General features: G+C 24.9%; 1 protein-coding gene and 4 long non-coding RNA genes across 5 annotated transcripts; 1 reads left to right on the forward strand and 4 right to left on the reverse strand.

Moving 5' to 3' along the window:
* The first annotated feature begins 2,394 nt into the window (after positions 1 to 2,394).
* LOC126328326 (uncharacterized) lies at positions 2,395 to 6,918 on the forward strand. The gene has a single exon (XM_049996026.1). The coding sequence runs from the start codon at positions 2,395 to 2,397 to the stop codon at positions 6,916 to 6,918; it is 4,524 nt and encodes a 1,507-aa protein (XP_049851983.1).
* Positions 6,919 to 22,017: 15,099 nt separating this feature from the next.
* On the reverse strand, positions 22,018 to 22,537 carry LOC126328327 (uncharacterized). Its single transcript, XR_007561833.1, has 3 exons — positions 22,472 to 22,537; positions 22,301 to 22,385; positions 22,018 to 22,220 (listed from the first exon to the last, which is right to left on the reverse strand). It is a non-coding gene; the product is annotated as an uncharacterized LOC126328327 (long non-coding RNA).
* A 90-nt stretch (positions 22,538 to 22,627) lies between these two features.
* Positions 22,628 to 23,452, reverse strand: LOC126328328 (uncharacterized). The gene is made up of 6 exons (XR_007561834.1): positions 23,380 to 23,452; positions 23,226 to 23,295; positions 23,087 to 23,155; positions 22,925 to 22,993; positions 22,763 to 22,831; positions 22,628 to 22,695 (listed from the first exon to the last, which is right to left on the reverse strand). It is a non-coding gene; the product is annotated as an uncharacterized LOC126328328 (long non-coding RNA).
* A 519-nt stretch (positions 23,453 to 23,971) lies between these two features.
* LOC126328319 (uncharacterized) lies at positions 23,972 to 24,338 on the reverse strand. The gene is made up of 3 exons (XR_007561832.1): positions 24,280 to 24,338; positions 24,134 to 24,203; positions 23,972 to 24,041 (listed from the first exon to the last, which is right to left on the reverse strand). It is a non-coding gene; the product is annotated as an uncharacterized LOC126328319 (long non-coding RNA).
* An 88-nt stretch (positions 24,339 to 24,426) lies between these two features.
* On the reverse strand, positions 24,427 to 24,880 carry LOC126328318 (uncharacterized). Its single transcript, XR_007561831.1, has 3 exons — positions 24,789 to 24,880; positions 24,607 to 24,675; positions 24,427 to 24,491 (listed from the first exon to the last, which is right to left on the reverse strand). It is a non-coding gene; the product is annotated as an uncharacterized LOC126328318 (long non-coding RNA).
* Positions 24,881 to 25,261: the final 381 nt, after the last annotated feature.

The following is a 25,261-nucleotide window of genomic DNA, read 5'->3' on the forward strand; positions in this document are numbered from 1 at the left end:
GTTATATTAGTAATGTATGTATGTGTATGTAAATCGGTCTGTATAGAACAGAGAAAAATAATAAAATAACACCATATGATAAATAATGTTATAGAGATGAAATGATAAGCAATTGTAGATACAAAGTGTATAGATAATATATATATTGTATGTTATTGACAATATGATTTTGGTAGTTATATGAAAACAATTATTTAATAGTTTTGTGTATAATGGTTATTAAAAAATAATAAGGACAAATATATAATATAATATATACATTAAACAGATATTAAGTCTAACATTAATAGTGTGGAAAATTTATAAGTAAATAGTTAAATATTTATTTATATATTATTTGATTATTATTTTATCAAATTTATAATAAAAAAATAATCATATATCAATAATATATTGTTATATTACGTCTACTGAAAAAAATAATAATATAAATATAAGTTGTATATACTACATAAAATTTTATGATATGCAATAAGATAATGGAAAAGAATATATATAACGATATAATGTGTGTAGAGAGTATATGTGAATAGTATGAGTATGTAGAAGAGTATGTATAGATAATACGATATAATAAGAAATATATAGATAGTTGTGTTAATGTGGATAGCATGACAATTTGAGTGTATGAATAGTTTGATATGTTTTGTGTATAGGTAATATAATATAGAGATTGTGCGTGGATAATAAGATATAGAGTGTAGAGGTGTCTGGCATAATATGATAAAGTAAGAAATATGTAGACGATAAGGTAAAATACATGAGTGTATGAGGTAATATAATATAAGCCGTAATTATATAGAATAAAATGATGTAATAGAAGAGTATGTATATATAGTATGTAAGTAGTATAATAACACGTGTAGATATATAGTATAATAGAGTGTGCATATGTGACAATATAATAGATTGAATAATGTATATGGTATAGAATAGATAAAGCGGGTTGAATGGATATGATAGATTGAAACAGAAGGGTTATTAGGTAGTATACATAAAATATCAAAATAATGTAAATTAGAGCTAATAAAATATAAAAGTTATGAAGATGATAAATATAAAAGTTATGAGGATGATAAATAGAAAAAAATATTAAATGATATAGACGAAAGGTGTATAGGGAGGGTATAGAAGAGAATAAAATGCAAAGAAAAAGAGAGATAATATAGATGAATGAATAATTATGAGATAGAAATATATTTATAGAAGATGAATATTGAATTAAAAAATAATAAATTAAAGATAAGTGATATGTAATGATATAAATTATATTTTTTGTAGTTTCTAAAATGATAAGATAAATAGAAAGATAAAAGACAGAAAAAAAGTGAATAGAGCATGATGATGGGAAGAATGAAGGAGAATGGAAGACTGTAGGTATAGAATATGTGCATAAAAACATAGCTATATATATATTTGAAGATTATGTGAAGCATATGAATAAAAAATATAATGTATAGATATGATAGATAGATAATAAATTATAAAATGATATAGATAATAATAAGATGTAAGGTAGAGAATAAAAATAGTAAGAAACATATAAATGGTATAGAAAGTGTATAGGTAGATAAATAATAGCTAATAAATGAATGTCAATAAGATATGTGATCTTTACATATAATTTTATAGGTAGATAATGTAGTTGATAGTTATAAATTGAAGAGGGAAAAAAGTGAAATTTTATTTGTATATAAAGAGACGTATACATGTATATGCAAAAATATATATAAATATATATTGAACTAGGAATAATGTTCGTAGATAAAAGAGAAAAATCAACGAAATAATAGATAAAATGATATATTGTAAATAGCTGTTAATAAAAAAAATAAAGAAGAAAACGGATTTATTATAATAATATACACCAATAAAACAAAAGGAAATAGATAGTGTAAAGTGAGTTAAAATTAATGATAAATATATATTTATAGATAAGAATTGTATGTATTTTTTTTTTAAATGAGCTCAGTGAACGTTTTTGAGTATTTTATGTGCAGAGTTATGATTGGTATTTATGTTTTGGTTTTAGTGCCTAATAAATGAAGATATTATATTTAAAGCGTAGATTATAAGTTAATAATGAAAAGATAATAAATTAGAATAGTTAATAATAGATTAAGATAATGAGAATAAAATGTGAATATTTAAAATTTTTTATAAATAGTTTTATGAAGAGTATAGATTGCGTATGATATATGAAAGCGACACATGTATTACATAGATTATAATCCATATTAAGACGGTAAATATGGTTAAGAGAGGCTATATGTAGTGAATATTAAAAAAAAATTTATCAATAAGGTTAATTGTGTAAAATAACTAGATAGATATATTAGCCGATAAAAAATATGACAGTTTGAAAAACAAGATGTTATTTACTATTAAGATAAGATGAATAAGTTACTGATAGCGGTGATTGTAATAGTTGAGATTTCAACAATATTTTCTGTAGAAAATAAATCTTCAAAGCTTGTGGTGGAGTTGAACGAATTGCTGGTAAATAACAAAATTTCAGACAACTACTGCGATGATGAAAGAATATCTTGCGATAATGGTGAGATCAGTGGTATCAGGCTAGATAAGGTTAAGCTATATGGTTTTCCTTCAAGCATTGCAATAATTAAAGATACATTAAAGGAATTAACAATAAAACACACAAACCTGCAAGTCAATATTCCGAATGAAATTTATAAGCTGACTGAATTGCGATATCTGAATATAGAAGAATACTACTTTAGTGGTTTAAGTGATAATATTAAAAATCTGAATAAATTATATCATCTTGACTTAAGTAGATCAAATCTATATGGACCAATACCTGATGGTCTATATTCACTGACTGAATTACAATATCTGAGTCTACAAGGAAACAAATTTAATGGTAGTTTAAGTGATAATATTAGAAATCTGAGTAAATTATCTTATCTTGACTTAGGTGGATTAAATCTATCTGGACCAATACCTGATGGTCTATATTCACTGACTAAATTACAATATCTGAGCCTAAAATGGAACAACCTTAGTGGTAGTCTAAGTGATAATATTAGAAATCTAAATAAATTATATCATCTTGACTTATGTGGATTAAATCTATCTGGTCAGATACCTGATGGTCTATATTCATTGACTAATTTAAAATATATGAATCTACAAGGAAACAAATTTAATGGTAGTTTAAGTGATGATATTAGAAACCTGAATAAATTAGTGAAGCTTGATTTAAGTAACTCAAATATATCTGGTCCGATACCTGATGGTCTATATTCATTGACTAAATTACAATATCTGGATCTACAAGGAAACAAATTTAATGGTAGTCTAAGTGATAATATTAGAAATCTAAATAAATTAGTGGCGCTTGGATTAAGTGGATTAAATCTATCTGGTCAGATACCTGATGGTCTATATTCATTGACTAAATTGAAACACCTCTATCTACAAGGAAACAATTTCAATGGTAGTTTAAGTGATAATATTAGAAACCTGATTGAATTAACAGATCTTGACTTAAGTAAGTCAGATCTATCTGGATCGATACCTGATGGTCTATATTCATTGACTAGATTGGAATATCTGGATCTACAAGGAAACAAATTTAATGGTAGTCTAAGTGATGATATTGCAAATCTGATTGAATTAACAGATCTTGACTTAAGTGGATTAAATCTATCTGGTCAGATACCTGATGGTCTATATTCATTGACTAAATTGGAATGCCTCTATTTAAAAGGAAATAATTTTAATGGTAGTCTAAGTGATGATATTAGAAATCTGATTGAATTATTTGATCTTGATTTAAGTAACTCAAATATATCTGGTCAGATACCTGATGGTCTATATTCACTGACTGAATTACAATATCTGAGTCTACAAGAAAACAAATTTAATGGTAGTTTAAGTGATAATATTGGAAATCTGCATGGATTATTTGATCTTGACTTAAGTGGATTAAATCTATCTGGTCAGATACCTGATAGTCTATATTCACTGACTGAATTACAATATCTGAGTCTACAAGGAAACAAATTTAATGGTAGTTTAAGTGATAATATTGGAAATCTGCATGGATTATTTGATCTTGACTTAGGTGGATTAAATCTATCTGGACCAATACCTGATAGTCTATATTCATTGACTGAATTACAATATCTGAGTCTACAAGGAAACAAATTTAATGGTAGTCTAAGTGATAATATTAGAAACCTGATTGAATTAACAGATCTTGACTTAAGTGGATTAAATCTATCTGGTCAGATACCTGATAGTTTATATTCATTGACTAAATTGAAACACCTCTATCTACAAGGAAATAGATTTAATGGTAGTTTAAGTGATGATATTAGAAACCTGAATAAATTAGTGAAGCTTGATTTAAGTAACTCAAATATATCTGGTCAGATACCTGATAGTCTATATTCATTGACTAGATTGGAATATCTGGATCTACAAGGAAACAAATTTAATGGTAGTTTAAGTGATAATATTAGAAACCTGATTGAATTAACAGATCTTGACTTAAGTGGATTAAATCTATCTGGTCAGATACCTGATAGTTTATATTCATTGACTAAATTGAAACACCTCTATCTACAAGGAAATAGATTTAATGGTAGTCTAAGTGATGATATTAGAAACCTGAATAAATTAGTGGAGCTTGATTTAAGTAACTCAAATATATCTGGTCAGATACCTGATGGTCTATATTCATTGACTAATTTAAAATATATGAATCTACAAGGAAACAAATTTAATGGTAGTTTAAGTGATGATATTAGAAACCTGAATAAATTAGTGGAGCTTGATTTAAGTAACTCAAATATATCTGGTCAGATACCTGATAGTCTATATTCATTGACTAGATTGGAATATCTGGATCTACAAGGAAACAAATTTAATGGTAGTTTAAGTGATAATATTAGAAACCTGATTGAATTAACAGATCTTGACTTAAGTGGATTAAATCTATCTGGTCAGATACCTGATAGTTTATATTCATTGACTAAATTGAAACACCTCTATCTACAAGGAAATAGATTTAATGGTAGTCTAAGTGATGATATTAGAAACCTGAATAAATTAGTGGAGCTTGATTTAAGTAACTCAAATATATCTGGTCAGATACCTGATGGTCTATATTCATTGACTAATTTAAAATATATGAATCTACAAGGAAACAAATTTAATGGTAGTTTAAGTGATGATATTAGAAACCTGAATAAATTAGTGGAGCTTGATTTAAGTAACTCAAATATATCTGGTCAGATACCTGATAGTCTATATTCACTGACTGAATTACAATATCTGAGTCTACAATGGAACAACCTTAGTGGTAGTCTAAGTGATAATATTAGAAATCTAAATAAATTATATCATCTTGACTTAAGTAGATCAAATCTATATGGACCAATACCTGATGGTCTATATTCATTGACTAGATTGGAATATCTGGATCTACAAGAAAACAAATTTAATGGTAGTTTAAGTGATAATATTAGAAACCTGGATAAATTACATCATCTTGACTTAAGTAAATCAGATATATCTGGATCGATACCTGATGGTCTATATTCATTGACTAGATTGGAATATCTGGATCTACAAGGAAACAAATTTAATGGTAGTCTAAGTGATAATATTGGAAATCTAATTGAATTAACAGATCTTGACTTAAGTGGATTAAATCTATCTGGTCAGATACCTGATAGTCTATATTCATTGACTAGATTGGAATATCTGGATCTACAAGGAAACAAATTTAATGGTAGTTTAAGTGATAATATTAGAAACCTGATTGAATTAACAGATCTTGACTTAAGTGGATTAAATCTATCTGGTCAGATACCTGATAGTTTATATTCATTGACTAAATTGAAACACCTCTATCTACAAGGAAATAGATTTAATGGTAGTCTAAGTGATGATATTAGAAACCTGAATAAATTAGTGAAGCTTGATTTAAGTAACTCAAATATATCTGGTCCGATACCTGATGGTCTATATTCACTGACTAAATTACAATATCTGAGCCTAAAATGGAACAACCTTAGTGGTAGTCTAAGTGATAATATTAGAAACCTGATTGAATTAACAGATCTTGACTTAAGTGGATTAAATCTATCTGGTCAGATACCTGATGGTCTATATTCATTGACTAAATTGAAACACCTCTATCTACAAGGAAACAAGTTCAATGGTAGTTTAAGTGATGATATTAGAAACCTGAATAAATTAGTGGAGCTTGATTTAAGTAACTCAAATATATCTGGTCCGATACCTGATAGTCTATATTCACTGACTGAATTACAATATCTGAGTCTACAAGGAAACAAATTTAATGGTAGTCTAAGTGATGATATTAGAAACCTGAATAAATTAGTGGAGCTTGATTTAAGTAACTCAAATATATCTGGATCGATACCTGATGGTCTATACTCATTAACTAAATTGGAATATCTAGGTCTTATGAGTAATAATATCAATGGTAGTTTATCACCTAATATTGGTAATCTGGTCATGTTAGATAGTCTAGATCTGAGTTTTAATCAATTAAGCGGAACTATACCAAATGCAATCGGCAATTTAATCAATCTTATATTTTTGGAAATGAGAGAGAATGAATTTGAAGGTGATATCCCTGATCTGAGTCGTCTGCTAAAATTGGAATATATGAACATTAGCTCAACAAAACATACCTTGAATGCGAATTGTAATAATAATATGTTACCTCCATCTATTAGTAAAAGCGAATGTTTTATTGGACCAGTGAGTGAACTATGCAATAGTATTATACACTGTGAATATGGCAATGAGTTTATAAATGAATCATCAATTGATTCAATGTTCTATATATCAGGATTGAGGATAATCATTATGATGATAGTGTGCAGAGGTGCAATAAAAATAGTATTAAATTAGAATTTAGAATTATGATATTTATATAATGATATAGTAAATAAACTATATAGAGAGAGTTATAAAAATAAAATATAGATAATTTGAATTAAAATATTGATATTTAATATAAGATTTATTGTTATAGTTTATTATATATAAAATAATATGTGTATGTAATAAAATGATATAGAATTAAAATAAAGATAATTTAAAATATTATATGAAATATTATGAAGTATGTGTAGCGAAATGTTGTTGACATAAAAGATGATGTTAGAATAAATAAAATTAGTTTTGAAATGAATGTTTTGAGACATATTTATATAATAAACATTTAGTATAGATTGATGTATTGATACGTTTTGTATGTGTATTAGATTAGCTTTAGCAATAATGCGATATGATATAGATGACATGTAAGATAGGGGTGATATTTAGAGGGGAATAGGTATAGAATAGTATGTTGTAATGAATAAAATGTAAATAATATGATAGAGAAATGGTATATGGATAACATGATTGGTAGAACATAGATAATTATGATCGAGTGTGTGAAGGGATAGTATGGTACAATGGAAGAATAGACTTGAATAGTATAATAGTATAGGTAGTATGAGTAAAAATAGATAATTGATTAGATAAATTGGGTATAGATAGAGCATGAATATGATATAATGAGGGATGGGTAGGTTGTTGATATAGACTGAAATAAATAAGAATAATTATGATAGAGATGTATACTCAGAGTATGATAGAGGTTGATAGTATATAAGATAGCATGATTTGTTGAGAAGTGTAGTATAGATATAATAAATTTTTTGTATAGATAATATCAATAGAGATGATAGAAGAAGAGATAGATACGAAGATAAAAAAAAATATAGATAAGATACGAATTTGAAGAGGAAAGAAGATGCATGGTGAAATAATATAAGATAGGGTATGATAGTATGATAATAAAATGTAGGATAGGATAAATGGTGTTTTGATAGAATAAGATGATATGATAGTGAAAGAGGATAGCATAATGTCATAATGAGAGGTATTGTGATAATTCAGGATAGAGGATATGATGTTATGGGATAATAGAAGAAGATAAGAATATTGAGCTAACGGAATAGGATAATATGATACAAGGATAGAGTAGGTATGTTTTGAGGTATGATATATAAAGAGTACGTATAGATAGATACAAACATTAAAAAAACACAAAGGGTTAAATGTGAAATGAATAAAATAGAATGGATAATACAACATAGGGTGGGATAATATGATGATATAGAATATAAGATAGAATAAAGAGGTGCGATGACAGAATAAGATAATGAAAAATAATGTGAGAATAGAAAGATAGAATCATAAGAGAATAATATGATATAATTATGGTATGTGGTTGTGATAGAGTCTGAGTAAGAGGGGGTAGTTATAATAGAGAGTGTGTGTGGATATAGATGAGTAGGAATGGATTGTGAATATTATAAATAGAAGTAGATAATAGTGAATAACGAGAAGTGTGTGTAGAATATAGAGAGTGTGTATATGTATATATACATATTTGGTATGTATGAATAGTATCGGTGGTATGAATGTATGACGTGATTAGAGAATATCTGGATAGGGAAATGAGATAGTGTGTAGAAAGGCGTATATGATGTTGACATTGTGTTTTGATAGTGGGATAGGATATTTGAGGTATGTCAAATCGATAGTATAGGTTGAAGATCTGAATAGTGTTATAGAATTTGAGAAGGGTAGATATAATAGAAGGAGCAGAGTTAGAAATTGACAGCAAATAGAGAAGATATGATAGGATAAAGAAATATGATGATGGTAGAAGAGAATAATGAGAGATAGTATGAGAACGAATAAAGTGATAGGAGAGGATAGTATGATAGAATGATTGGGTTAGATATTTATGTTTTGGATAAGTAGAAATGGATAGTCATGATAGAGTGCGAATATGAATAAATATAGATAGGTTATCGAGTAGATAAATAGTATGAATAAAAGTAGATGAAATGATATAATGAGAAGTATGTGGAGTATTGTTGAGTATGATATTGTGAATATGTGTAGAATATATATATATAGTATAATATGATTCTGAATAGGCGAATAGTATAACAATGATGATATTGTGTGCAAAATAGTATAATAGAATTATGAGTATGTGAGTTGTATGATGTAGAATTATGTGTGAATAATGTGATAGAGAGTTTGTGGTGTATGGAGTGGATAATAGAGGTCGAATATAATGGAGTTATAGAAGTTGAATGGATAGGGCAGAATAGGTAAAATTGGAAATTGATAGTAAATGAGAGAAGATGATATATAATATGGTAATGAGGTATAGTATGAGAACAGAGTGGTAGGAGAGGATAATATAATAGAGTGAGCTTGGTAGATAGTTATGGTAGAGTGTCAGTAGAAGCGGATGGTTATGATGTTAATTGAGTAGAAGTGGATAGTTAGAATAGTAGAGTAGAAATAGATGGTTATAATAATGTGTGAATGTGAATGAATGAAAATAGATGGTAGATGGTGGACAATATTAATGATAATATTAAATATTAAAGATAATTTTTTGAAAGTTGAATTAGAAAAAATTGTTATTTATAGATTAGAATATAAAATATGTATGGACATGAGGTGGGTATTAATTGAAATAAACAAAATATAGATAAAATAAGAGTGTTATATAAAAGCATACAGATATATATATTGATATTATAAATATTGTTATTATTTGTTTATTTAATGTGGTTATAATGTAGTTAATATGAATATGAATGAAATGTATAGGTGAACAGGATAATATAATAGAATAGTGAGGTATAACATAAATATGTTTATGTGATAGATAGGGTGTAGATAGAGTAGATGGAAGAGTTGATGATAGATATGTTTATATTATAAAATAAAAATAGAGGGAGATAATAAGGTTCATATTTAGTAAATTATTATTAAAATAAATTATTATTATTTATACTGTTATTTTTTTCATTCTCCTTATTAGATCTATTTCTATTGTTTCTATTAGTCTTACATATATTGAAAATATGTCATAACGATATTATTTTTTACGACAATTTAGATTTTTTTTATCATCTTTTTGATCTATTTTATAATATTTAGATTTAGATATTATTACTTCTGGATATTTTTAACAAAAATTTCTATAGTAGTTTTATTTACATAAATGTAGATAATATATTTCAAGATTTTTTCTATTACTATTTTACCTATATTCTCTATATTTTATTTTGCCAAGTATTTTAATAAATTTCATAATGAACAATTCATAAAAGAATTCAAAATTATTTTTACAAAATCATTGAAATTCATATAACCCTATTTGAAGATACTGGTATTGTTTTCAATTGTTGTTTTTTCATTACATACATATCTATTATCATTTTGTATAGTTTTCATTTTCAAATTTATATAATCATAATATAGTAAATTATATATCAATAAAATATCATATTAAATAACTTGGGTATATAAATATTCGTCATCATATATATGAAGACTTAAACATCCTAAATATTTTTATATTGATTATATTTTTTGAATTAGATTGATTAAATATCAAATTTATTAGATTTGGTCCTTCAGCTCTTTTATAGATTAATTATGTAATTTTCAAGCCATCATCAATATGTTCTAATCTGATAACTCTAATTTTTATCTTTATATATTTTTTATAACTATATGATCGTATATTAATATTACCATATATTATATCTATAAAATTGATATGGTTATTGCTTTTTTTTGTATTTATTTACCCTATACTCTTTTAATAAATCGATTATGTTATGTATAATATAAACATCGTTCAGATAATATTTTTCGTTTAATCAATCTTATTAGATTAGATATAGTTAATCTATATGTAATTGATCAGAACTTTGAATATTAGTTATTATCTGTAGATTTAATAATATCGATAAATATTTAAAAATAAAAAAATTATTAGATCTGGTTTTTTACATTTAATATGACTAGACAAACATACTAAATTCATTTTTCCGTATTTTTTTTGTATAGTCTCATGATAAATTAAAATTTTATTAAAATTTTTACATACTCTTAAATGTACTTGATTATTATTACATGGTATATAAATCAACTCTATAATTTTTTGTCTGATTGTAAATATTTTTATTGATTAAAATAATAATCTTTTAATAATCTAAAAAAAAATTTACATTTTTTAATATTCATATCATCAATACCTATTATAAATTTTCTATTAATCATTATTATCCACATTATTTATATATAAATAAAATCTAAATATATAAATATATATAATACTTAATTTTGAACGTACTATATAATAAGAGGTATAATGTTCAATAGACCTACACGTCTATTAGGTGTATATGTTGTGTTTTGTTATTTTATTAAAAATAACAAAATAATATAATCATTTTTTTAATTCATTTAACTACTCATAATTATGTTATCTCTATTTTTGATATATAAATTTAATGTCTTCAAAATTATTGCAGATTGGTTCATATTATTATTTTATAAATGTAGCTTGTATTATTTATTATAGATATATATCTAAATAAAAATTTAATTAGAACGGTTGTATAGATATTATATAATTGTATTTTAGAATATTAAATAGATGTATTATTATTTTGAATATTCACATGTCTTTTCATTAGTTAAAATGAATGTATATTCAAGTCACAAAAATTATGAAAATTATAATTAACATATTAACGATATATAGAAAATATAAAAATTATATTAATTTTATAATTAGCTTATCAAATTAAAAAAAATCTTGATGAAGTATTATATCAAAAAGGTAAAAATAAATAAATTATCTAAACAAAGTAAATATTTTTTAATGAATTTTTATTATTATTATTAATAATAATTATATAATCATCTTATTCAAATGTTAAATATTATTATCTATATTGCTATACTCTCAAAAAAGATAATATTTGATATAGATTGTAATTTTATAATTATTATTTTCAAGGGATTATGAACAATAAGTATAAAATTCTTTATATATATTTAGTACATTATATAAGACACTATATATGTATTGATATAGATCTAATAACTCATTGGACTACATAATTTTAGCTAAAAAAAATTATAAATAAAAAGTATATTAGAATAAAAATATAATTATAAATATTATTAAAAAGTATATTATATATTAACGTTAGACTCTTTAATATAATGGCATTTTATATAAATCAATTAAGAGAAATATTGATGATTTTTTATAAAATTTAAAAATATTATATAATTGATTGTATTTATTATCATATAGCATCAATAAATTTATATGCAGGGTATGATAATTATATACTAAATAATAATTAAGAAAAGCAGATTACGTAAATGTATGATGGCTAGTATTTTCAATAATGGTATAGTATATTTCTATTGCGCATATATTAATATTATATAAATATATTATACACTTATGGAAGCTAAGATACATTTTTATTAATATAAATGCAGTATATATTTATGCGTATACTATGTATAGTTAAGTATGGAGTTGAGCTTGTTCGATATTATTATCATAATATATATTTATAGAAATAAAGATAGACGGGATAGTTCTGATATGATGATATTGTTATATTTTATTGATTTCAATCATATAAAAATACCTATAATATATTATCTATAATAATATGTTAAAACAATTGTTTGGAATTGTATATTATTGTTTTATTAATAATATTTTGTGTCAGATTGTATATATATATATCATGCAATTTTTTTAAGAATATATTAGCTAGCATTTCATAATAACTAATTAAGGCCATATGACATACAAATGTTTTAATATATTTATATGTTTTTAAGGCCCAGGGTTGTTCATAGCTACTTATGTTTGGTAGAATAAATATCCATATATGATATATCACATATGTATTTTTTTCTATAGTTATATATTTTTTATATTCATCTATGGGCACTCGTTTCTATGTGCATGTATAAGCTATACAGATACATAACAGAAATCTCTACATTGATTTTGAGTAACAGATAATATAATAAAATTATAAACATAAATCTATATATTAAAATTTTTATATAACGAATGTAGAGTACAATCTTGTCAAAGTTAGATACATTAGTCAAATGATAATGTAAATGTAAACATATATAAATATAATGAAACAATCTATACTGTCATACGAAGTTATGAAAAATATTAGATGGTTTTGATGAAAATACATAAATTAAAATATCATATAATGTAAATTGAATGATTATAAAATATGAGAAAATAATGTTATAAAAAAAATATATATATACATATGGATTGTAATATGCATACCAAATCCAATAGTATAATAAAAGGCTTTTTTAATAAAAAACGATATAAATAATAAAGTATATTATGAAGGTAGAATATTATTATATAAATGATATTGTTATAGATAATAAATAATGAATAGTAAAATAGTATAGCGTAAAGGAATACTTAAATGTATTATCATCTGTATAAGCATTTACTATTTATTATATTTAGTAAACTCAAAATTATATTGAAATTTTATATAATATATTTATAATGATCTATATTATATGTGTAGATCTGGTTTTTTATTTAATAAATGATAAAGTAATATTTGTGATGTATTATAAGAGATAGGATAAATAATAATTATAAATGTAATAATATTTATTATATAATTATCAAAAAATACTTGATCGTAGCTCGATGTGTTATGTTGGTAATGATATTACGTTATATAAATAGCTTCTGGTACAGTAATTTATATGATCTTGGTAAAGGTATTTTTGACGTTTGAGTGCAAGCTATATGGATTTTAAGATTATGTCAGTTTAGTATAAATCATCCTTGTTAAATACATGTCTACCAATAACAAAATTTCAAATTTGTACCACATAGGTACAATAGTTTGGTAGTTTTAAATTTTTTAGAACGTGTTCATTTGGATTAGAATCCTGTTCATCAGTGTTGAAAGCAGCCAGAACAAACTCCATAGCTAGGGGATACATCAGAGTGCTACAATTACGTACGTTATATTCACCAATTAAAATAATTAGTTAATATGGTTAAAATAAGTCTGTTTTTTATGAATTTCGTATTGAAGACAGAATAATGAGAGTCAAGCTATGATTAAATAACTAATAATAATAAATTAAATATTTTTTATGATTTTTGATGTATTTATCTATTCGATATATTTTTATCAGACTGACAGTTTAATGATTTTGTTTTAATTATTAGAGGGTATATATAATTTTTATTAATTAAAAATATGATAATATAAGTATAATGATAAAAGTGAAAAATGAATATGTAGTAGATTATTTTATAAATTATGTATACATATATATATATACATATCAGGATAATATGGTAAATAAATATGCAGTATTATAGGAAGAATAGAAGGAAAATATAATAATATAGGGATAAAAACAATAAAATATACGCATATATATATATTATAGTTTAAATGACAATAAAATATAATAGACAGGAGAATGAAGATGATAATAACGCTGCATAGACAGGATTGTATAAATGATGATAAGATTTTAATAGAATAGTATGATGAGATTGTGACACAAAAATAGGAGAATATATGTATATATATGTGTTATGATATATAGTAAAGTGAAGTGAAAATAACATTTAAAGTATATATATATATATATTTGTATTAAGAGGTTAGTTATATATGTGTATAGATGTAGATGTGTTTATATATGTAAGGAATAATATGATAAGATAAATAATAACGTTGTTATTATAGAGATGAGAGAACATAATGGTATAGATGATATGCTATAAAATATATATATATATATATATACACACACACATATAGGTAGTTATATTATGAATAAAATAATATATCAATAATATAATAAGGTAAATATATAGTATGATATATTGAATATAATATATAGATTAGTAAAAGAGTGTAGATAATATAATTCATAGTATGATATGAGTGAGGTGGTATGCATAGAGTGTATGTGTATGAATTGAGATATAGTAATGAGTATGTGGAATATGTATATAGACAACTTGAATAATGTAATTGTATATAAATGATGGCGCGTGCGTTTATGAATTGAGATATAAATATTGTGAGTACGTGTAGTATGTGTGTACAAATAAATGAAATGATTATGAGAATATGTGTGTTTATGAATTTGGATATGCATATGAAAATATGTGTGTACAGATGAGTACATATGTGAATTGAGATCCGATGGTGTGATAGTATGTAGATAGTATGTAGATAGTATAAATTGAGATGTGGTAATATGAGTGCGAATAAAGATAGATGGGACGAGATATGTAGGGAGAGGAGAAAGTATGTGAATATGTGTAAATAATTTGGATAATACAACGATGTTTGAATAATGAGATAAAGATGAGTATGAATTAGTAGATATAGTAATGTGTAGATGATGAGATGTAAATGTGTAGATGTGTTTGTAGAGTAAGAGGATAGTATGGGTTATAATATGATAATATGTGGTGAATGTATAGATAGAGTGTAGGTAGATACAACAGAGATAGTGATGTATGGGAGAGAGATCATATTTAAAATAGTAAATATAGGACAGTATGTTATAGTGAAGAAAATGTGAATAGTATGATTGATAGATGGTATATGAATAATATGATCTGTAAAGTGTATATAAATTATATGATATAATAAAACAATATACGTAGGTAATATAGTGTAGAGAAAATAGAGCGTAGATAATAGCATGATTAGAAAAGTAAATAGTAGATTAGATAGAATATATATGGATAGCGTGAATATGATATAATAAGAGAAATGTGTAGATAGCTAATATAGATTGAACAGCATGGGATAGTTATGATAGTGTTTGTTGATGTAAGAGTAGAATATGATAGAGATTGATAGTATATAGAATAATATGAGTTAAGGATATATATAAAGGTTTTATGTATAGATAATATGAATAGAGATGATAAAAGAATAAATATAGATATAAAAAAGATATGGATATAAGTTGAGTTTAAAATGAATGAGGTATAGCATATAGTATGAGTGTGTGGAGAAGTGTGATATAATGAATATGTGGAGAGGTATGATACAATGTGTGTATGCGAAGAGGTATGACACAATGTGTGTGTGAAGAGGTATGATAAAATATGAATGTGTGCAGGTGTATTATATGTATGTTTTGGGATCAACATACATACAGAAGAATGTGTATAGATATGAATATGAAAAAAATATGAAGATTGAATATATAAAGTAAAATAGAAGAAATAATATAATATATAGTATGATGATATAATGATATAAATATAAGATAGGACAAAGATATATGATGATAGAATAGGATAATAGAAGATGATATAGTGAGAATAGGTAAAGATTGATACGAGAGGATAATATAACAGTGAGAGAGGTAGACAGTTATGATGTAGAGAGTATATATACAATTTGGGTTTGGGTTCAATAGAAATGGATAGTTGTGGTTTGGGTTCAATAGATGTAGACAGTTATGATTTAGATTGAATAGATGTGGATAATATGAACAAGAATACATGATAGTGAATAATGGACAATGTGTGGAATGTTGGAGTATGATAGTGTTGTGTATGAATAATATTGTTGAGGATGGTGTATGTGAAGTATGTGAATAGGGTGGTATGGTTGTGAATAAGTATATAGCATGATGATAATGTTGTATATGAATAATATGATGCGGTTGTGTGCATGATGTATGTTGTATGATGCAGAATTATGTGTAGATGGTGTGATTAGGAAGAACAGGTGAACATAGATATTATAAAAAAGATGATATAGATATGGTTTAAATTGAGAGGATATATGATGAGATAGTATAAGAAAGGATATGATAATATGGTCATAAAATATATATATATATATATATATATAAGATGTGATGATAGATATAAACACAAATTGTATATATGTAATATAGATTTATATATATATATATGTTACCTAATAATAGTTTGAATTGTCCAGATTATACTTACCTTCTAGAGGAAGTTATTATTTAATACGTATAATTATTATTAATCCTTATTTATATATGAATATATATCTAGAAAGAATATAGATGAGTGTTGATTGATAGTGAATGTAGAGATATTTATAGGAATAAATATAAATGAAGATAAGCAAATATGCAGATTCTTTTAAATATTTGTAAGGGGTAGTATGAATAAATGCTATATAAAGCGATAATGAAACAATATAGAATTGTATGTAATAACAATAATATTGAGAGTTGCCAGATAAAGTAGATGATAACATGGAATTTATATACAAATAAATATAGTATTACTGATGTGAGTGTATAAATATTATGTATATAATATGATAGAATGTGAGGATACATAGGTAGCATGGCAGATGGTATGTGTGATAATATAATGGAATAAATAAGGTGGGCAGTATAGAATAGAGAAAGTGGGTTGAAGAGATATGATAGGTTGAAGAAAAAATAGGAAGAATAAGAGAGTTGATAGATAAAAACGGAATATCAATTTGAATTAGAGTTAGAGGATAGATAGTATAGAACAAAAGGAATTTAGAAATTATGACAAATCAAAAATCTGTACTGAACGATACAAAGAAGGAGGGATATATAAAAGGGAGAGAACAGAAGATATACAGAGATAATGTTATAAATAACTATGAGATATAGATGTTTTTAAAGAACAGGAATATTAAATAATGACAAGATAAATTGAGGTAAAAAGATAGACGAGGTATGAAATGATTTAATTTTACAGGTTATGAAATAATAAAAATAGGATATAGAAAGAAGGGAGGAAAAAAAATGAAGGAGATATAGAGTGATACTAGGAGCTCTCTAACAACTCTCAAATACTTCTAAATCACTAATTTTACACTGTGTTCGTTACATAGCTGTCCTAAAACCTCTCGTAATCTACAATATTCCACTCTCCATCTATCTTTACTCTTCAATATAATATCTTATTATCTAACGTACTTTTACTATGTCATATCTTTTTCTGTTATCTATATATGCACTTCTATCTATGAATACCTTTCCACTTACTTAATCTCTACACATAACATTATATCATAACATTACTACCCATGTGTACTCTTCTATATATCATATCATATTTATATATACACTCTTACTATATTGTATTACCTCCACTCTCTAAATCCTACATTATAATCCACATTTACATGTCAACATTCCATTTATACATATCCTATTGTCGAGCCTTCTCTACTTGTCCTACTTCCTTTATCTCTTCATTTATCTTACTACTCGGCTTATTTCCTCTCTACTTCATATTATCTACACTTCTCATTATATTGTAATGTTGTATACGCGCCTCTATAAATATTACCGTACTATCCTCTCGCACACCCACTTATCACACTACGCCTAGGTTCACACACTCTTCATTCTGTCATGCTACCCACACACTATCTACACATCTCTTCGCTCTATCATGTTTCTTCATACACTTCTTTGCTCTACCATACTACCTATACGCTCCTCATTATATCCTACTACCTACACCTGCTCTACCCAATCTATAATCTCTTATTCATTCTATCTACACTTAATTTTTTTGTCCTGCCTGTATTGTCTATATACTCCTTTTATACAATATATATACATTCTCTTCCTGTTATCTTTGTCAAGTTCCCCCAATCACAACTCTATTCATCCCATATTATTCTATTGTCTCATATTGTTTTATTGCATTTTAGTTTATAATACAATAATAGTACTGTATATTTATCAGTACTGGCCTTTTGTTTTATTATATATATATATACAATAATATGTATACCATAGTTTAGTTTATTTTTGCATTCATTACTATAACAGCTTTTGTATCACTATGACATAACATCAGCATTTTTTACTCTTTCTTATAAATATATAATCTATATAAATTATTATAATTTCATATAAATATATATTTTATCACATGTATTTCCCTGCCTATATTAGTAGTTTTACATATGATTTTATATTATAGTATTATATATATGTTATTATTTGTTACTATTAAATCATACAGACATTTAAGACTACTTGATAATATTATATCATTTCTAGATTAGAATCCATTTAAATCATTTATAATAATGTATTAATATTGAGTCTTGTTACATATGTTTTACTACTACATAGTGCCTTCAGGTATTTATATTTAATATATTCATATCTAATATGTATATTCATATCATGTCCTATCTATCTCATACAAATGGGTTATAATGATGATACATTACATTACTAAAAAAATAATGTACACAAATCCATATGATAAATATGTCACATCGTATTATATCACTCTATACGTTATTTGCATTTATTCTACATATATTCAACAATATTATCTAATGAAAAATGGTAATATAATCATACTCTAGTGAGTTTATACCATCCACCAATACCACTAAATTCAGATGATGTGGGTTACTACTATATATTATTAATAAATAAATACCTCTATAATATGTACAGGACGCATCAGATATTTATTATCATTATATGATCCACCCACGTACAAATCCAATACTAATCAGCCTACACATAGTACCTGGATAGACGTGTAAATGAAGAACTTCTAAAATCTCTATTTTTTAATAGCATATATGATTTATTCTATCATTAATATATACACAATCCAAGACATAACGTATACTTCATCTTATCACTGCTGTATTCAAAACATATAACCTTCTGATTGAAATATACTATCTATTTGACATTATTTTATATTTTGTACTATATATTATTTATATTTAACACTATATACATGTATTTTATAGTAAATTTTGTAGAATAATCTAGAAAGGTTAAGCCATCGATAAATAGAGCCGCCTATATCTATTCTAAGTATTGTGTATGTTATTCTTTGTTATTATATGTGTTTAACAAAACTATGTATGTCTAATTTTAAATTAGGCAATAACCTGAAAATTGATATTGCCTTGATTCTGTTGTTTTGATGTGTCTTTATGTATATTATTATTTATGTACTTATAATATATATAACATTTTATTGACATAAAAATATAGAAGTTATGATAGGTCTATTAACTCATATGAGTTATATTTATCTATATTAATATTAGGTATGTTTCTTCTATAACCATTTTATCACTACATCTGTATATATCATCTATTTACGTTTTGTGTTGCATACAATAACATTTATATTTTATAGTTTATTGATATAGATTGGGCCTGTTTTTTAATAAAACTGTAGTCAACTATCGCTATATGAGTGTTTATATATGTTATTATTTCTATACACTTATGTTGGTTCATATATGCATGTGATTTTATTTACATACATTATTTGTGGGTTGCTATAATAATTAGCTATTTAATACTATGTTCTACTAATCTTGTTATACGATATATTTCTACAGTATATAATTGCTTCATATATTAATATACCTTTAATAGTACATATACATATTAATCACACACGGTTCTTTTAGACTTTTTATATTGCATATTACTGTTTTATAAAATCTTCTATACCTCTATACATTTTTATTTAATGGTCTATATTTATCGTTATATGTTATTATATATTATAATCGTTATACATGTAAATAATACTAATTATAATGAATATCTATCATATGAAAAATATATTCCAGTATATATAGCAAAATAATATTCGAATATTATAAAATATTTTGAATATTATTTATTTATCGATATATTCTGGTATATTACAGTGGTAGTATTATTTCTATATATCATAATCTAAATTATTTCACTATATAATACACAAAATCAACTATACACAATACTTATACATTTTATTACTATCATATTATATTCTATATTAATCATCATAAATAATGCTATTTCTTTAGCTGTCAGGCTTAATAATCGCTAATATTCTATATTTTAACCTTAATATATATACCATAATAAATACACTTTCCCATATTATATGTATATATATTATTATTTGTTTGCTTATATATACACCTTCTTCTATATATTCATACATCTACCAAATATCAGTCTTTATATATATTATAATACTATCAATGACATCATCTGTCTTCTATTATTCATATATTTATATATTTAACACACTATTTATCCATCACTACTATCATACCCAGCAGTACTATTTTCTATGTCACATTATATCTATATACATACTAATTGATATATCATATTATCTATGTTTAAGTCCATACATCTACTCATCATATCTGTTCTGTATATATGTCCTGAATATATTTTTCTATATATTTATATATACACTTTGTTGTTATATCACATATTTTCATACGCTTTCTATATAGTGTCCTGTTTTTATAATTTATTATTAACTAATTAATAATATACAAACACAACATTACTACACTTAGTATATATTACTGATTTAAATCTATTTAATTCACTTACAATATATTAATATTAAGTCTTACTAGTGCATACCGTATTATTATAATACATAGCATCCTTAGATGTTCATATTTAATATATACATCCTATTCAAATACATTATAATGTAATAATGCATCGCTAATAAATATCGTATTATTTATCTGATATTATAGCATTACTATGGATTGTGTTCATTTTTGCATATATTCAACTATCTGATGAAAAATATTACTATATTTAGTATTAACCTGATTAAGATTATCCATTGATCCGACTAAATTTAGATAATATAGTTGTTATTAATATACTCCTATAATGTACATATATAGATATTTCAAACACTTGATAGCTTTATGTAACTCAGTATTTATAAATCCGGTACTACTTAGTCTGTACGTAACGTTAGGTTGTATATATGGAGAAGTAAGCAGTCTCTATTATTTATTTTAATTAATATATTGTTAATAGTGCATATGCATGCTCAAGATATCATTATGTAATAATCTATCTTATTAGTGTTATCTGTAAAATATATGACCCTCTCTAATTGAACTATGTTATTTTAATACCAATTTATATATTATGACATTTTACGTGCTGAATAACTTAAATTTATATAAATAAAAAAGAATCTTATTAGCCAACACTAGAATATTTTTATATTATTAAAAATCAAGAGTTTTTTAATAGGTTAGAATATGCTCCGCATATACATAGTAATGACATAGCTAGAAGAAGAATGACAGTCCAATTAATATGATTGGTACTTGTGTCATACTAACATAATAGATAGAGTCTGCGCTTGATAAAATAACATTAAATTTTGCAGGTCCTCGAAATGTCACTATAATCGCAGCTTTTAGGTACTATGGGCATTACCCAATTTACTGGACCAAATTGTTGAATGGTTAGTAATATTCAAATAGTACCTTCTGGATTATTTTTCCAGTATTCTATAATTACGTACCAAGTGGCTTTATCCAGGCCTTTGGGCACATTAATGGTGTTGGAATCATTGCATTTGTAAATCAAAATTATTACCCCACAGGTCTCTATAGTCGTATCATACAATAGCATTAATCAATTTATATAATCTATAATTTTAGTTAAGTATAGCATAATAGCAAGGTATACGTACATAAAAGTTAAATGACCACTATCAAAGCCTTGGAAGATCACTGACAACTTGTTATATGAAAGGTCTCTATATAACATATAAGCAATGTTAAGATCTTACTATTAACTGATATATATATTATATAGCGCAACGATCGTATATGTATATTACATACATTTTTCTGCAGATTAGGGTTTTCTCCTAGATCTGGAACGGGACCAACTAGGTTATTTTGTGAAAGGTACCTATATACAGATTATGATCAACTTATTTGATTTGTTATGTTATATAATTATTACGTTGTATATGTACAATTCTGTTAAATCAGGATTATTTGCAAAACTTGAAATTTTACCACTCAATAAATTATTCGAAAGACATCTACAAAAAATGTGTTAATACTGTTATCTATAATATTATAACATATAACATGATATGCATATATATTATATATGCTTAATTAATTATGCATACAGTAACTTTAATTTTGGATTGTTAGAAAAATTTGGTATACTATGCTTTATATAGTTAAAAGAAAGATCCCTGTATATAAAAAAATATTAATATCGTCATCTGAAGTTTTGTATACTGGTATAAGTGTATATATACTTATATGATCCACTCGAATAAACGTACACAGTAACTAACTCTCTATTATTTTGAAATATTTCAATGGGACCTGAAAATAAGTTTCTTGAAGCATTTCTGTATATTGAAAAAAATCGGTTAAAACACCCATTATATGTATATGTATATATTGTCTCTATACGCATACAAATATTTTAGACTTGGTATATTTTCAAAGGATAGAAAGTCGGCACCCCAGTCTATTACCAGAAATATTTCTGCGTTTAAAATACGGGTTAATATAGGAACCGTATATTGTTTGATGTCCGTAATAATACAAATTGTATTCAAAACAGGCTTACATATTATAAAGTCTTGGTTTAAAAGTTCTAAGTATAGAAAATTCGCCTGATATCATGTTTGTTTGAAGCATCTCTAGTGAAAAAATAAAATTAATTAATTTGTTTGTTTACAGTATACGTATTAATACAAAATAAACGTACAAGACTTCTATATCTGAAATGTGACTCAATGACGAAAAATTTACCTTTGAGATTGTTATGTGAAATATTTCCTGTTCAAAAAATGATTGTTTTTAGAACATGTTATGTAATTACATTCACAAATATAAAATAGACATACAATTTCAATAATTTTGGACAAAGGGATCTCTGTCAAGTCACCCACTAAACGGTTATTTGAAATATCCCTGTTTAAAATTAGCAAACGATTATATTATTCATACAGTGTATATTTAACTAACTGAGGTTATTTATGGTATATTGAATTTCAAATATACGTACAAGACTTTCAACATGTTGCAGCCCCTCAAAATTTGGAAGCTTACACGTCAACGCATTTGGATGAAAGATTTCTAAAAGTACAGGAAAAATTAGAGTTACAATATTAATGATTCAATATATTACACCTATAATATGTAAATCATTTGGTTTCAACATACAAATGATTTAATATCGGTCTAGAAATTTTCGAAATATCAATAAATTTATTAACTGAAATATCTCTATTGAAAGCAAGTTGTTATTGTTTAGCCCTACGACCGGATACTTTGTAACTAATAAATTTATTGCATGCACACAGATATCATTAACGTACAATGATTTTAGATATTTATTGTTACCAAAACGTCGGTACAGTGCCAGTAAGTTTGTTATGCGTCATGTTCCTTTATAAAGTAATAAATTAATATCAACCCATTTATGCTATATCATGTATAAATTGTATATTGTCACCAACATTACAATAACGCTAAATATTTATTGTTATCAAACGTTGGTATGTTGCCTGTAAGTTTGTTAAAACGCCAAATTCCTTCATAACATAAATAATATTAAATAAATTTGCATTGTATCATCTTATATAAATTATATTATATAACATACAATGATTACTAGGTATATATTGTTATCAAACGTTTGGCATAGTGCCTTTGAATCTGTTAGATTCCAAATTCCTTTATAAAAATGATAAATTATTAATCTATTTACATTATATTATCTTGTATAAAGTATATTAATATATATATATATATATATATATATATATACATATATACATTATTAACATACAATGACATTAGATGTTTATTGTTATTAAACGTTGGTATAGTGCCTGTAAGTTTGTTAAACGCCAGGTTCCTTTATAAAAGGATAAATTAATGTCCATCTCATTTACATTATGTCATGTTGTATAGTTTTACCTAGATTAATAGGCATGTATATATCTATTTTACTATACCCCCTAAACGTACAATTCATTTAATTGTGTATTCTCACTAAAATCCGGAATATTGCCTTCTAAGTAATTACCCCATAAGGTTTCTATATGGTCCAGGTTGATATAAAGTTAAGCGTGTAAACACAGTTTTGCATAAATTATATAAATGTGATATATGTTAATATGTTTAATATTTCTCCTTTCAAAGTAAACGTACAGACTTAATAAATCAGGGTTTTTTATTGAAAGACGGATGATTACCTGAAAACATGTTATATGAAAAGATTTCTGTACATGCGTTCAAAGAAATATATCAATATACCTACAGTACTATATATTCAAATTATTATATCTATTATCTATAGACATACAAAACTGATAACTTTGAGCTTTTACTGAATGTTGGAATTTCACCACTTAGCTCGTTGTTCGAAAGAATTCTTTATACGTAAAATAAGTAAGTCAGCACGCTTATTCGAAATACAACATTATCTGTCTCGCGTGTGT

This window comes from Schistocerca gregaria, unplaced genomic scaffold (assembly GCF_023897955.1).
Source record: "Schistocerca gregaria isolate iqSchGreg1 unplaced genomic scaffold, iqSchGreg1.2 ptg001119l, whole genome shotgun sequence".
NCBI classification, from domain to species: domain Eukaryota; kingdom Metazoa; phylum Arthropoda; class Insecta; order Orthoptera; family Acrididae; genus Schistocerca; species Schistocerca gregaria.

What these genes read in the sequence shown, in the direction of transcription:
- LOC126328326 (XM_049996026.1), top strand. Translation starts at nt 2,395, where the DNA reads ATGAATAAGTTACTGATAGCGGTGATTGTAATAGTTGAGATTTCAACA.